This window comes from Saccoglossus kowalevskii, chromosome 20 (genome assembly GCF_978046115.1).
Source record: "Saccoglossus kowalevskii chromosome 20, keSacKowa6.1, whole genome shotgun sequence".
Taxonomy (NCBI): Eukaryota; Metazoa; Hemichordata; class Enteropneusta; family Harrimaniidae; genus Saccoglossus; species Saccoglossus kowalevskii.
In genome coordinates, this window is record NC_140660.1 from 14,337,307 (window position 1) to 14,351,544 (window position 14,238).

Here is a 14,238-nt window from a genome sequence, read left to right on the forward strand (position 1 = left end):
TAGAATTGTTCTATAAATAGCGATTTTGGAGAAAACAATATTTCTAGACCAATTTTCTCAAAATACGGTACTGCAACACACAAAAAATGTCATGTTACCATGCAACTGCAGCTTCATGGATGTAATAATAAACCGAATATTGCCACGTGATTTATGTACAATTTTCTACTTATAATATTCGTTTTTGTACTAACTACATACTATACGCGTGCCCATTCATATTACTTTCCCAAACTTGAATGGACTGTGATGTGACGTTCGGTAAATATGTTACAAACTACTTGTAAAATATGTAAACTGCTTTTCTGATGTTATTTTAAATTAAGTCTAGGCTTATTTTTTTGTTTATGCGTGACCTCGTGGGATCAGCCTAGGTAAGCGTGTATTTTATGTTAAACAAATGGCCAAGTTTGATTGGATGCGCCTGTTGAGTAAGTTAGGTGGTCGGCGCATTTGACCTTTGACCACGAGTAGGAATTTCATTGACTCAAACACCGGGCGTCGCTGTTCACAACGAAACGTCCCATTTTCTCGCCTGAATATGTTTTCGGAAGACAGATTTCTAGAAGCATGCAACGAGTTGAAGAGTCCGATTATTGACGAATATGAATTTTTCACGGAATCGCACGACGTCAAAATATACAGGAAATATCGAGAGGTTTGTGGTTATAATCATTGATTTTTTTTTAAATAAACAATCACTTGGGTCCAATTTGTTGTGACCACCACCCGCCACGGTCAGACTTGGCTATAAAGGCCGGCAGACATTCGCAGCCGACTGATACACACAGTCGAACAAACTCACCCAACAGGAAGGTGCGGACGAGATAATTGGTAACAAGGCTCCAAATGTAGAGAATTCACAATCTCTCAATACTGAGACATGTTTTGACAACCCGAAGAGGTAAAAGTTCCAGGACCCTCTCCTAACTCCACCCCACCACACAGTCAGCTGGCATGGGTGTCGCTGGGTGTATATGATAGAGCATGGAACTACTTTCGCAGCCTAACCGCAGGTTTTTCAAAAAACGTCGAAAAAACACAAGATTTAGTAGAAATGTTCTGGTTTTGGGCGGATTATTGATAGAGAATAATGTCTAGCTTTGTTACAAAAATGCTGAAAAACGGTTAGTTTTTGCCTTAATTATTTTTTTATCAGCGAAAAACTGCGAACTTGGCAAAGTTGGTTGCACAACTTCCCTCTATCATATACACCCAGTGACAGTCCCTCCACACTTCATTTCAACGTGTTCCTATTCAGTTATTTATAGGGGCATATAAAATCACATTGTGGAGGGGGGGTGGTGGAATGTTAGGGTTAGGTTACAGGTTAGGGATGGGGCTCAGAGCTTAAGGTAGAAACTACTGTAGCTTATAATTTGGTCCTAAATCCGATGACCATATTCATTGGTTTATTATGTAAAATCATGAAATAAGTGTCTCATGGCACAATGAAATAGCAATTTTTTGTGTTTCAAATATTTAACAAAAATTGCTAGTTTAATTTTTGACACTTTTTAAAATCCAGATTTTTGAAATAAATTAGGACAACAAAAATTAACCCATCATTCACAATATATGATTTTTTTCAGCCTATGTCACCAGTCTACAATTTAAGATACTAGTATGGCATAATATCTCTGCCATAGGAATATGTGTTAAAGGCACTATAATACTGCCAAAATTGCTACTAATCACTAAAATACAACCATAATTTCTTCAAAAATTAGCTGGCGAACTCATAACATTTTTAAGCCAATATCCTTATAATGCCCAGAAGTACAGTTTAATGGAAAATGAATAAATTCTGTTAATTTGCATTTATAATTTAATGAGTACACTGTAAAATATTTATTTTTGCTTGGAATTAATTTTTGCTATCTTCTCTGAAGGGATGATTCAGTGAAAATAAAATCCAGTGAATATACCTTTTTTACTATATTTTACATTCAACTTGCCAAAAATAAAGTGAAAATAAATTACATACAAATCACCTAAAATGTGTTTTTCAGCGAAAATTAATTCCAGCTAAAATAAATTATTTCACAGTACCTTAAAGCGGGAGGGTCGTCACCTGCACACGTGTGGGAATTTATAACAACACACGCTGAAAACGCAAAGGCTAATGGGGAGACACTTGTTTGTAAACAATGACAAGCTATGGCCATCTCACGCATGCGCAGGTGACGACTCTCCCGCTTTAAAGAACATTTAACATAAAATAAAAAAAATATTTGTACTGTTTTTTGTTTTTACTTGTCTGTTACTTGTGCATTCAATATCACATGATGCGATCCCTTGGATGTTAATTGAATAAATTAATATTGCAAGAGGCAAATATTTACAAATATTAGCATAAAAAGTGTTAGTGTAAAAATAGGTGATTCCCCGTTCAACTGCGAGATCTCACGAGTTGCGTGAAAGACGTGCACCGAATGTCTGCCGCAAAGATCATTTGATTTTGAACTGGAATTTCTTTAATTCGTACCTCACATCAAAGGCCGATCTTTGACAGGGGAATATTGCGATTGAATACCCTTACTTCATCGAAATTTACCATCGTCAAATGTATACAGAACATTATTAAGCATGGAAATATCCCCAAAATACATTCGGGTTTGTCGAATCCCATGCGTCGTTTGTCGCCACTACGATGCTATGAATTTTGTTTGTCCTGTAGTACGTTAACAAAGAACGGAAAATTGTCTATTACACAGTTTGCTATACTGATATAATGACATGCATTATTGATTTGTCTTGTATTATATCACACTATGGAAATATGTATGCATGTAATAATGAACAAATAGAGGTCATTATTCAGGTATAATGCCTCGATGAGGAAAATATTGACCGAGACACTATATATATACATTTTATATTGAATAAAGTATATGATATTCAGTATGATATAGTTTTCTATTACTGTAAAATACTTTATTTTACCTGAAATTAAGTTTTTCTGAAAAGACTTGTTTTATATGAAATTTATTTTCACTGATTTTTGATCAGTTGCATGTAAAATATAGGAAAAAGATGTATTGGGTGGATTTTATTTTCACCGAAGCATTTTTACAGCGAAAATAAATTCCAAGTGAAAATAAAGTGCTTTACAGTAATAGAAAACTGTAAGTTATCTCCCATAATGCATTGCATGTATGTGCAGTAAGATGCTCAGTAGTGCAAAATTTGAAGTTATCTCCCATAATGCATTGCATGTATGTGCAGTAACATGCTCAGTAGTGCAAAATTTGAAGTTATCTCCCATAATGCATTGCATGTATGTGCAGCAACAGTAGTGCAAAATTTGAATTCAGTTCAAACTGCGCTAGCTTACCACCTGCTTTTTTTACTGAGACCTCATTTACCTTATCATGTGGGTTGTGTGCCCTTATTTATCTGCCCTTACAGGAATCTGGGCTCTATGAATACAAGATATTTGGTTTATTAAAAGGAGTGTCACCAGAGACGTGTAGACAAGTGTACGTAGATTTAGAATACAGGAAAGAATGGGATGGATATGTGAAAGGTCAGTTCAAACCTGTGTATAGTGACCACCAAGGTAGTTAAATCTGTGTATAGTGATCACCCAAGATACAGGTCAAACCTGTGTATAATGACCACCTAAAGTACAGTCGAACCTGTGCTTAGTGACCACCTAAGCTAGTCAAATCTGTGTATAGTGACCATGTAAAGTAATGAAACCTGTGTATAGCGTCCACCAAATGTACAGTGAGACCTGTGTATAGTGACCACCTAAGGAACATTCAAACCTGTGTATAGCGACCACCTAAGGTACATTCAAACCTTTGTATAGCGACCTCCCAAGGTAAAGTGAAACGTGTGTATAGCAACCACCCAAGGTACAGTGAAACGTGTGTATAGCAACCTCCCAAGGTACAGTGAAACCTGTGTATAGCGACCTCCCAAGGTAAAGTGAAACCTGCGTATAGCAACCTTCCAAGGTGCAGTTAAACTTGTGTATAGCAACCTCTCAAGGTACAGTGAAACCTGTGTATAGCAACCTCCCAAGGTACAGTGAAACCTGTGTATAGCAACCTTCCAAGGGACTTTATTAAAATTGTCTTCATAGACAGGTGATCTTTATATTACCATTACCAACTGTAATATTTTTCTAAAAGACAGTGAGACGGTACGGCAAAAACACTTATTTGAGTTGAATTTGAGATCAAACAGAATGCTATTTATTATTTTGGTCTCTGAACAAAGACAAATCTGCAAAAATATTGCTGAAAGAGTAATCACATATTAGACAGGTGGTCACTATAGGCAGGTGGTTTTTATACACAGGTATCTCATGCATTATACCATAGAACTGCTTAAAAGTGGTCACTATAGGCAGGTGGTCTTTATACACAGGTATCTCGTCCATTATAGCTTAGAACTGCTTAAAAGTGTTCACTATAGGCAGGTAGTCTTTATACACAGGTATCTCATGCATTATACCTTAGAACTGCTTAAAAGTGGTCACTATAGGCAGGTGGTCTTTATACACAGGTAACTCATGCATTATACCTTAGAACTGCCTAAAAGTGGTCACTATAGGCAGGTGGTCGTCATACACAGGTAGTTCATGCATTATACCTTAGAACTGCTTAAAGGTGGTCACTATAGGCAGGTGGTCTTTATACACAGGTATCTCATGCATTATACCTTAGAACTGCTTAAAAGTGTTCACTATAGGCAGGTAGTCTTTATACACAGGTATCGCATGCCTTATACCTTAGAACTGCTTAAAAGTAGTCACTATAGACAGGTGGTCTTTATACACAGGTAACTCATGCATTATACCTTAGAACTGCCTAAAAGTGGTCACTATAGGCAGGTGGTCGTCATACACAGGTAGTTCATGCATTATACCTTAGAACTGCTTAAAGGTGGTCACTATAGGCAGGTAGTCCTTATACACAGGTATCGCATGCCTTATACCTTAGAACTGCTTAAAAGTAGTCACTATAGACAGGTAGTCTTTATATAAAGGCACGGACGAAAACAGGTTTTACTCTAATGTGCCTGTCCACATGTATATATATTTTTTTTATCTCTAAAACCCCCTAAAATTTCCATCATTTTGTTTGAGACAGTTTTGACTGCATTTAAGCTTAAAGCTAGATAAGTTACAGTCACCATCCTGGACCTCTAAGCTGATTTTGCTTTTCAAATCAAATTTGTATTTGCTCTATTAGTAGTGCATATAATTATGTAAATGTGAAATTAAGCTTCATATTGATGTGCTACTAGTACAACAAATATGGTACTCTAATTTTGCTTACTTTCAGAATTGCGCGAGATTAATGAAGGAGATAAAAATGGCGTCTACTGGCAAGTGAACTTTCCATTTCCAATGTCAAACAGAGATGTATCCTTTAGTAGCCAGTCGCACAACATCTTACAAATGGGGTTGAAGCATTTTGTGCACATGTAGATGATATGGGCAATTTGATTGGAGGATGGTCTTATTTTTGGAATTAGAATTGTTAACAGTGATACAAGGCATTTTCCCATAAGGATTTTTCTTGCACAATTTGACCTCCGACCTGAAGTTGTTGTTAATCTATCAGAATGCTGTGTTGTACAAATGCAGTTCTCTGAGAATTCTCAAAGACATTCTGGGAACACAGTGCGGAAGTGAATTATCAATGTTGAGGTACATGTATGATCTGTTGGGATTGATTTCAGTGAAAAACAGTATGATTTGTTTTATGATCTTTTCACCACCAGACTCCCTAACTTCATAATTATTCTGCACTTTTTTCTTATATTTTTCAAAATTTTTGGAAATAAACCTTAATTCTGTAGCCAACGAACAAAATTTTAATCCATTTTCACTTTTTGCCCCCAAATTTGGCTATTTTTGTCTCATTCTTCTGAAGGAAAGTTCAAAGAAAGAGGAAACTGGTGGTGAGATGGTTAAACACTTGTAACTAGCAATGTTTGATAGGTAAACTGAATATGGAATGAAATATTCAATGTCTTTTGTAAACAGGTCATTGTCAGTGCACAATTTCTGTGGTCTAAGGATTCGTAACATATTCACGGTGGTCGATATCTATGCTTTAATTTATCACTGTGGAATACTTTATTTTTGCTTGGAATTAATTTTCGTTATTTTTGTTGAAGGAATGATTCTGTGAAAATAAAATCCAGCGAATATAACTTTTCCCTATATTTTACATTCAATTTGTCAAAAAATCCGTGAAAATAAATTCCATACAAAACGCCAAAAAAGTATATTCAGCGAAAATTAAATCCAAGTAAATTCAATTACCAATATTTGAAAATGTCAAACAATGATCAAAGACCAGAAATCAGATTGGATTGATAAGATCTCCTGTTGCCAAGTATGCAAATTAGCTAATTAATATGCAGATTATTATTGTAGCTTCCCTTAACCACATTGACAGTATGTATTTATGAGAGAGTGTCGCGAGTTTGACATTGATACAAGAAAGATCACAGTGGTGCTTGGACAGAGTCAACTGTTTGCTAGTGAACCCGAACTGAGTGGGGTCATACGAGTGGATGATTTCTGTCAAAGTCTGGCGCTGGAATCAGACGGGGATGATGGCACAAAAGGTAAGATATTAGGGGAAAATAGTTTTATAACAGAGAGCAGTTCACTAGAATTAAGTTGTACTCTCATGGGGCTTGTGGGATGAGAGGACCTTAGAACTACTGTAAAACATTTTTGCGGGCATGTCTTTTTAGGGAATTTAGCCAGAGAACTGATTCGCTAATTCAAGATGTCGCTAATGACTTTATTATAAATTCAAAATAGCCGCCAAACAACGTCTTTTTTCTCCACACATACTTTGTAAACAACACAAAAATAAACGTACTGACATGATAAATACACTTTATCGAAAAGTAAATTTATACAAAAAAATAAACGTATTCTTTGTGGTCATTATTTCAATGAAAATAAATAAATGAAGTGATACTGATAATCACTATTACGTTATTTTACCACAATTCACTAAAATTGCATGTCGCTTTTTCAACAAGTTTTACAGTATTTTTTTATTAACCCTTTGAGCGACAAAGTCAACTCCAAATCAAAGAAAGCTTAGAAAGAACTCCCTTGTGCTTGAGAGTATTAGAGACACAGTAAAAATTAATTCAAAATTACTTGTACTTGAGATATTGATGGAAAACTTGAAAACTCATTATGCAAATCAGAAAATTAAAATGAACAGAGTGTAAAATTAATAAGGTCTGCGCAATGTAACAAACCATCTATGTACCAAGTTTCATTGAAATGTCATAAGAACCAAACAATTATGAATTATTATGCCAATTAGGGAATTTATATGAACAGATTTTAACCCAAAACTGATCATATTTGAACATTGTCCTAGAGCATCTATGTACAAAGTTTCATTGAAATGTCATGATTAGTACTTGATATCAGTGCGAAAGTTGAAATTTTATTAATTATGCAAATTAGGTGATTAATATGCATAAATATATAGCAACAACTAATTGGCTCTCTGCATAGTTTAGATTCATTTAAAGGTGATGATTAGTACTTGAGATATCAGTGAAAAAGCAGAAAACTAAATAATAATGCAAATAAGTTAATTAATATGCACAATTATTTACCCCAAAACTAATCAGATCTCTGCATAGTCCTGGAGGATCTGTGTACCAAGTTTCATTGAAATGTCATTATTAGTACTTGAGATATATGTGAAAATCCTAAAATTAACCAATTATGCAAATTAGGTTATTAGTATGCACAAATATTTATCCAAAAACAATCTCGATCTCTGCATAGTGCTTGAGTATCTATGTACCATGTTTCATTGAAATGTAATTTTTACTACTTGAAATCTCAAAAGCTGAAAATTAATTAATTATGCAAATTAGGTAATTAATACGTACTGATATTACCCTAAAAACTACTAGGTCTGTGCAGTGTCCTATGACATCTAGGTACCAAGTTTCATTGAAATGTGATGATTAGTAGTTGAGATATCAGTGGAAGAGCGGAAAATTTACTAATCATTATGCAAATTAGGTAATTAATATGTACAGGTTTTCACCGAAAACTAATCAAAACCTGGCATTTGTTTAGAGCATCTATGAATCAAGTTTCATCGAAATCCAATGAGTGGTTCTTTAGATATCAGTGGAACAGTCATGGAACAGCTAAAAATGAGTTAATTATCATGCAAAATAGGTAATTAATATGCATGAATTAATATCAAAACCTAATTTAGAGCATCTATGCACCAAGTTTCATCAAAAACCGATGTATGGTTCTTGAGATATCAGTGGAACAGACGGACACACACACACAGACCCCCCCCCCCCACACACACACACACACCCCTACACACATACAGACAAGGTAACTGCAAAGACTCCCATTGTTTGCTTTGCACTAAATAAATGTTGCAAAAATTGTAAGTAATGTCACATTTTGTCTGTTTTGTACAAAATTACGATTGAATTCAGTGAAAATTACAAAAAATTTGAACAAATTTACAAAAAAGGTAAGAAATCAGAAAAATAGTTTTATATCAGGGAGCAGTTCAATAAAGTAATTTAAGTTGTACTTTTATGGGTTACAAGCTCTCAGCACTTTTTTTTTTATTTATTAATTAAGGGTTATACTTTTGTGCACCAAATTCAACTTATCGGTAGACACCATCCACAAAGTAGCTCTTTTCTATAAAAATGGTTGTGAACATTTCTGATTTTTTGTAAGCAATGTAACATTTTGTCTGTCCAAATTACGATTGAATTCAGTAAAAAATACGAGAACTGTCAACAAATTTATCTTAAACTTGAGCGAGGAAAAATTTAACCCACTTAAAGGGCACACAATACCCCCTAAGCCCCTAAAAATATATACACACACACTCATTTATATTTCAGTGTGTGTATGGCTTGTTAATAAATCAATATTGAATGTTCTTTAGAATATAGATGATGTACTTGTAATAGAGTAAATACTGTATTCAAAGGGTCATATTTGCAACACGCCACCCCAAGGGTTTACAAATATAATAACTATAATAAAATTAAATAAATAAATGGAAATTTACTTTTTTTATATAACTATTATGTGAAATGTATATGATGGTCTGATTTTAGATGCATTGCAAGAATTTCTGCAATGTGCAGTGATTTGATTTGAAGCATATGTACGAGACAGAATTTGATATGTCAAAAAAAAAAAAAATGCCAACAAGTAAGCTAGTCTCTGATTGGTCTGACTGTTAGATGTTAGTGTTGGATAGCCAATCAGAATTCAATATTCAAACTTCCTAACTAAATCCTAAACCATCGCCAGCGTTTGGATACACTGAAAGAGTTATAATATTATAATGCTGAATTGTGTGAGTCACGGACATCGAGTTATGAAAACTTTGAAACCATGCCCATATTTTAGTAACCATGCTGACTTTTGCAAAATTACGCCCAATTTATAACTTGTTGTTTAATCACCAGTTAACCGAACTTTGAGTTACGGGCAACATGAATTGCTTTTGTTGTTCAATGTCCACATTTAGTAACTCAAACTTTATTTGACTTTTTGAAGTTGATGCAAAGCTACTTTAATACAAGACTGTTCCTGATTGGCCACCATACCCAAACACCTAACTAACGGACCAATCAGAGAGCAGCTGACATGTTCACAGGTTTTTTTTCGACGTATCAAATTCTGCCTTGCATATACAATGTATATTTTAAATTGACTCAACTGACATTATGTACATTATGTGTTTTCCTCTACTGTAAAATACTTTATTTTAGCTGTAATTATTTTTTGCTGAAAAGCATTTTTGCATGTTTTCTATGGAATTTATTTTCACTGATTTTTGGCAAGTTAAATAACAAAATGGGAAAAAACGTAAATTCGCTGGCATTTTTTTTACACTGAATCATTTCTTCAGCAAAAATAGTGAAAATTAATTCAAAGCGAAAATAAAGTATTTTACAGTATTATATTTGTAAAATCTAGACCAAATATATTTAAATTTGCATTCTCTACAGTTCTTGATTAACGTTTTAAAAGAAATTATTTATTATATGAAAAGTATGAAAAATTTCGTTTTCCATTAAAACTTTACTTACTGGTAATATTTAGACAGAAACAGTTGTTGACAATTTGTAAAGTATACCACTGGGGGCGCTGTTCACCATCTGACTTTTTTTTTCATGAATCCATATTCTTTGTTTTACAGCATTTATGTATTACTATGACAACCCAAAAGGAATGATTCCAACATGGCTCATAAATTGGGGAGCTAAGGTAATAATCATATTTATTTATATTAGCAGTAACATTTGTTGAATCTTGTAATATTGTGCTGTAACCTAATTTCTATTGTATGCTATAAAGAAGGATAGCTAAAAAAAAAAATATTTATAAAAAAAATTTCTAAAATGTTTGTTGGTGACAAATTAAGAATATATATATTTAATACCCTTGGTATAGAAAAGTCTTCAGTTTCACAGTTACCGTAGAAACTTGTGTGTAAAAACATTACAATTTTGTCTGCGTTAATTTTACTATGTAAATGTTCAATAACTCATCAGAACACCGGTAACCAGGTGAATCAGCAAAGAAATTGGTAAATACCCTCCTCCTCCCCCCCAAGGATTTTTTGTTTCTCGTCTAATGATTAAAGAAATTAGCGGGAAAAAACTAAATTTAAATCTGGAATTTCAGGAGAAATATAATTTTGTGCTCAAAACAAATATATGAAACATATCATACCAAATACATGTATAGGTTTTATTATGAAATATGAGTAATGTAATATATTAAGAATGACAATGATGCTAGGGAGTCTGTTGTAGTATATAATATGATGCTAGGGAGTCTGTAGTTTTTGGTAGTATGTAATATGATGCTAGGGAGTCTGTAGTTTTTGGTAATACCGGTATGTAACATGATGCTAGGGAGTCTGTAGTTTTTGGTAGTATGGGGCAGTCTGGAAGAAAGCTTGGACGTGGCAAAGCAAAATGAAGAAAGAATTACCATCCTTTGTTGCCATTAAAGCTGAAATTAGTTACCGGTATATAAGAAAGATAGATATAATTTCCATAAGAAGAAACACCACGTTTCTGTTTCCTAGAAAAAAGGACCAATTTTGCACCATAAGACAACGTCACTTTATGTTTTGGTGGTGAACCAGTTAGTGTGTACAGCCTTTTTCTTTTCTTGTCTGTGTATTTGTTATTTTGAAAAGAAATAAAATTAACTTAAATGTAAAAAAAAAAAAAAAAAAAGCTTGGACGTGCACACATATTGTACCGGTGTCTGTCTTTATTACTCACAAACAAGCATCACTGTAGTACCAGATTTTTTAAAAATACTTTAGTAATTTGTATTCATTCCTCATTCTTTCTTTTTGTTCTGCATTGACAATATCATAATGCCAATCAATTTCAAAACTTCTAAAATATTTTTTTTATCATTACAGACTGGAGTACCCAAATTTCTGACAGATATGCAGGCAGCTTGCAAGGGATATGCTGATTATTTAAAATCCAAAACTTCCTAAAGCATGATAAACCAATGAGAAGTCTCCAATCTATATATTGCTTCCTTATTTGGAAGTGAAGACGTCCATATTTAGATATATTTAACTTTGAACCTCAGGCTACCATATTTAGGTGATGGTATGAACCTCAGGTTTCAGACTACCATATTTAGGGGATGAACTTTGAACTACAGGTTTCAGACTACCATATTTAGATGGTGAACTTTGAACCTCAGGTTTCAGACTACCATATTTAGGGGATGAACTTTGAACTACAGGTTTCAGACTACCATGTTTAGATGGTGAACTTTGAATCTCAGGTTTCAGACTACCATATTTAACTGGTGAACTTTGAACCTCAGGTTTCAGACTAACATATTTAGACAAAGTATGAATATTTATAAATATTTAAATATGGATTAGTCTTCATGAATAGTTGACAGTTCAAGTATTTGGGCATGCATCGATTTAGAAATATAAATTTTTATAATTAATAATTTATTGTGATTAAGATAAAAATTATGTAATTTTATTTTACACTGAAGAAAAACAGGTAATATTTTGATTTTTAAAAAAAAGCATTTTTAAGAAGATAATAATCAGGAAATGATTGCAATACATTTTAAACTGTGTGTGTACTTTTTATTGGGAGTTAGAAGGTTTTGTATTGTTTTTCACTGAGTTATGCATGTCTAAAATACTCATCTGTGTGTGTATATATTTTTAGGGGCTTAGGGGGCATTGTGTGCCCTTTAAGTGGGTTAAGATAATTTTGAGTATTTTGACAGGGTTTACATTGTATGTGTCGAAGGCATCCAACATCACACCATGTGCTTTTGAGATGGGTGCCATGCAAGTAATGAACAATTTGTATGTGCACAATTCAATTTCGTGCTGACTTGCTGTCTTTTGAAAGTACTGTAAAAAAAAAATTTTCACCATTATTTAATTTTCTTATTTTTATGGTATTGGTTTTAAATTCACAGATTTGTTATAGAAACGGTGTGATTTATTGTACTGTAAAATACTTTAATTTTGATTGAAATTTATTTTCACTATTTTTGATGAAGGGATTATTCCGTAAAAATATAATCCAGCAAATATACCTTTTTTCCCATATTTTACATTCACAAAACATTTTACAAAACACCAAAAATGTTTTTCCGCATAAATTAATTCCAGCAAAAATAAAGTATTTTACAGTAATTTGACATTTTAATATTTGTACTCATTGGCAAAATTAAAACCAATTGATTAATTAATGCATTTACAGTAATTTTTCACATTTTAAATACTGTAGAATACTTTATTTTCGCTGAAAAGACTTTGTGGGCGTTTTGTATGTAATTTATTTTCACTGATTTTTGACGAGTTTAATATGAAATATAGGAAAAAAAAGTATATTCTCTGGATTTTATTTTCACGAAATCATCCCTTCAGCGAAAATAAATTCCAAGCGAAAATACAGTATTCTACAGTACCATTTATATTTCAGTGCGTGTATGGCTTGTTAATAAATCAATATTGAATGTTCTTCAGAATATAGAAGATGTACTTGTAATAGAGTAAATACTGTATTCGCTGAATTGTATCTCCAATCGAGGTGTATTTACATACACGTTGTTTACACACAAGCATCTGCCCATGAGCCACAGTCATCTGGCGCATGCGTGATAATAAAATTAATGAGATATTTACTATATGGGGGCCGCCATCTTGAATGCGACATCAAATTAAATACCTTAAATATTTAGTTTTATGTCGCATTCAAGATGGCGGCCCCCATATAGTAAATATCGCATTTATTTTATTATCACGCGTGCGCCAGCTGACTGTGCCATGAGCCTCCGCATTTTTGAAGTGCGTTAACGTTGCTTGGGAAACGCATTGGCAGGTGACGATCCCTTCGCTTTAAATATTTATTATAATCATATATTAATGTATGCTTCTAGTCCCGGTAGAGTACAATGTACCCCCTAACTTCATGCAAGATACCAGTAAGATACCAGTAGTTTGAGCCAAATAAACTTCACTTGTAAATGGCCGCCAAAATCTCGCTGACTGCGAGAGAGCAATATGACTTTTTTTTTGGCTCCAAATAGTATTTCATTCTCTTGTTCTGTTTACTGTACCAGATAGCTTGGTTACATATGTCAGTGGATGTGATGGTGGAACACTTTAGATGGCAAAGAGGATTATTGTGGCTCTCGTTATCAACGACCATTTGTGTCAAAGCGTCTTATTGTTATTTTACTGCTCGACAAGAAATATGCAAATAGTTTTAATAGAAATAAAAAAAGAAAAAGATTAGTCTCTTGTCTGTTTTTTTTTTCATTATTCGCGTAGCACACTTTTTAATGATGTACCAGAGGTTTTTGCTATTGCAATTGCATAGCACATTTCTTAAGTAACATTCTTTGAATCACATCAAGTTATATATTTTTAGAAAGCTTATTTTTCAAATAATATGAAAAAAATATTTCAACAAAAAAATGTTACCACGTGATCACTGTGCAAATAGAAGGGTGTTATTTTCAGAGAAACCCGAAATAAGGCCAAAGAAATGATGTTCGCTGTACTCGGAGATACTATAAAAGGTTTTAATTCAAATTCCCAGTTCGTCTACTATTGCGTGACCTAAATTTTGACGTAACGCTTTTTAAAAACATTGAACAATAAACATACATGTGTTCCGTTACATAATTAATACAAGTAA

The 14,238-nt window shown here is 33.4% G+C and overlaps 1 protein-coding gene across 1 annotated transcript; it reads left to right on the forward strand.

Annotated features, from left to right (window-relative positions):
- Positions 1 to 453: 453 nt before the first annotated feature.
- On the forward strand, positions 454 to 13,092 carry LOC100371436 (phosphatidylcholine transfer protein-like). Its single transcript, XM_002740802.4, has 6 exons — positions 454 to 658; positions 3,412 to 3,529; positions 5,301 to 5,380; positions 6,426 to 6,597; positions 10,218 to 10,285; positions 11,463 to 13,092. Exons 1-6 carry the CDS (start codon positions 542 to 544, stop codon positions 11,541 to 11,543), a joined length of 636 nt encoding a protein of 211 aa, XP_002740848.1. The 5' UTR covers positions 454 to 541; the 3' UTR covers positions 11,544 to 13,092.
- Positions 13,093 to 14,238: the final 1,146 nt, after the last annotated feature.

Coding starts and splice junctions, on each gene's coding strand:
- LOC100371436 (XM_002740802.4), top strand. CDS start 542: ATGTTTTCGGAAGACAGATTTCTAGAAGCATGCAACGAGTTGAAGAGT. Junction 659..3,411: donor TATACAGGAAATATCGAGAG/GTTTGTGGTTAT, acceptor CTGCCCTTACAG/GAATCTGGGCTCTATGAATA. Junction 3,530..5,300: donor ATGGGATGGATATGTGAAAG/GTCAGTTCAAAC, acceptor GCTTACTTTCAG/AATTGCGCGAGATTAATGAA.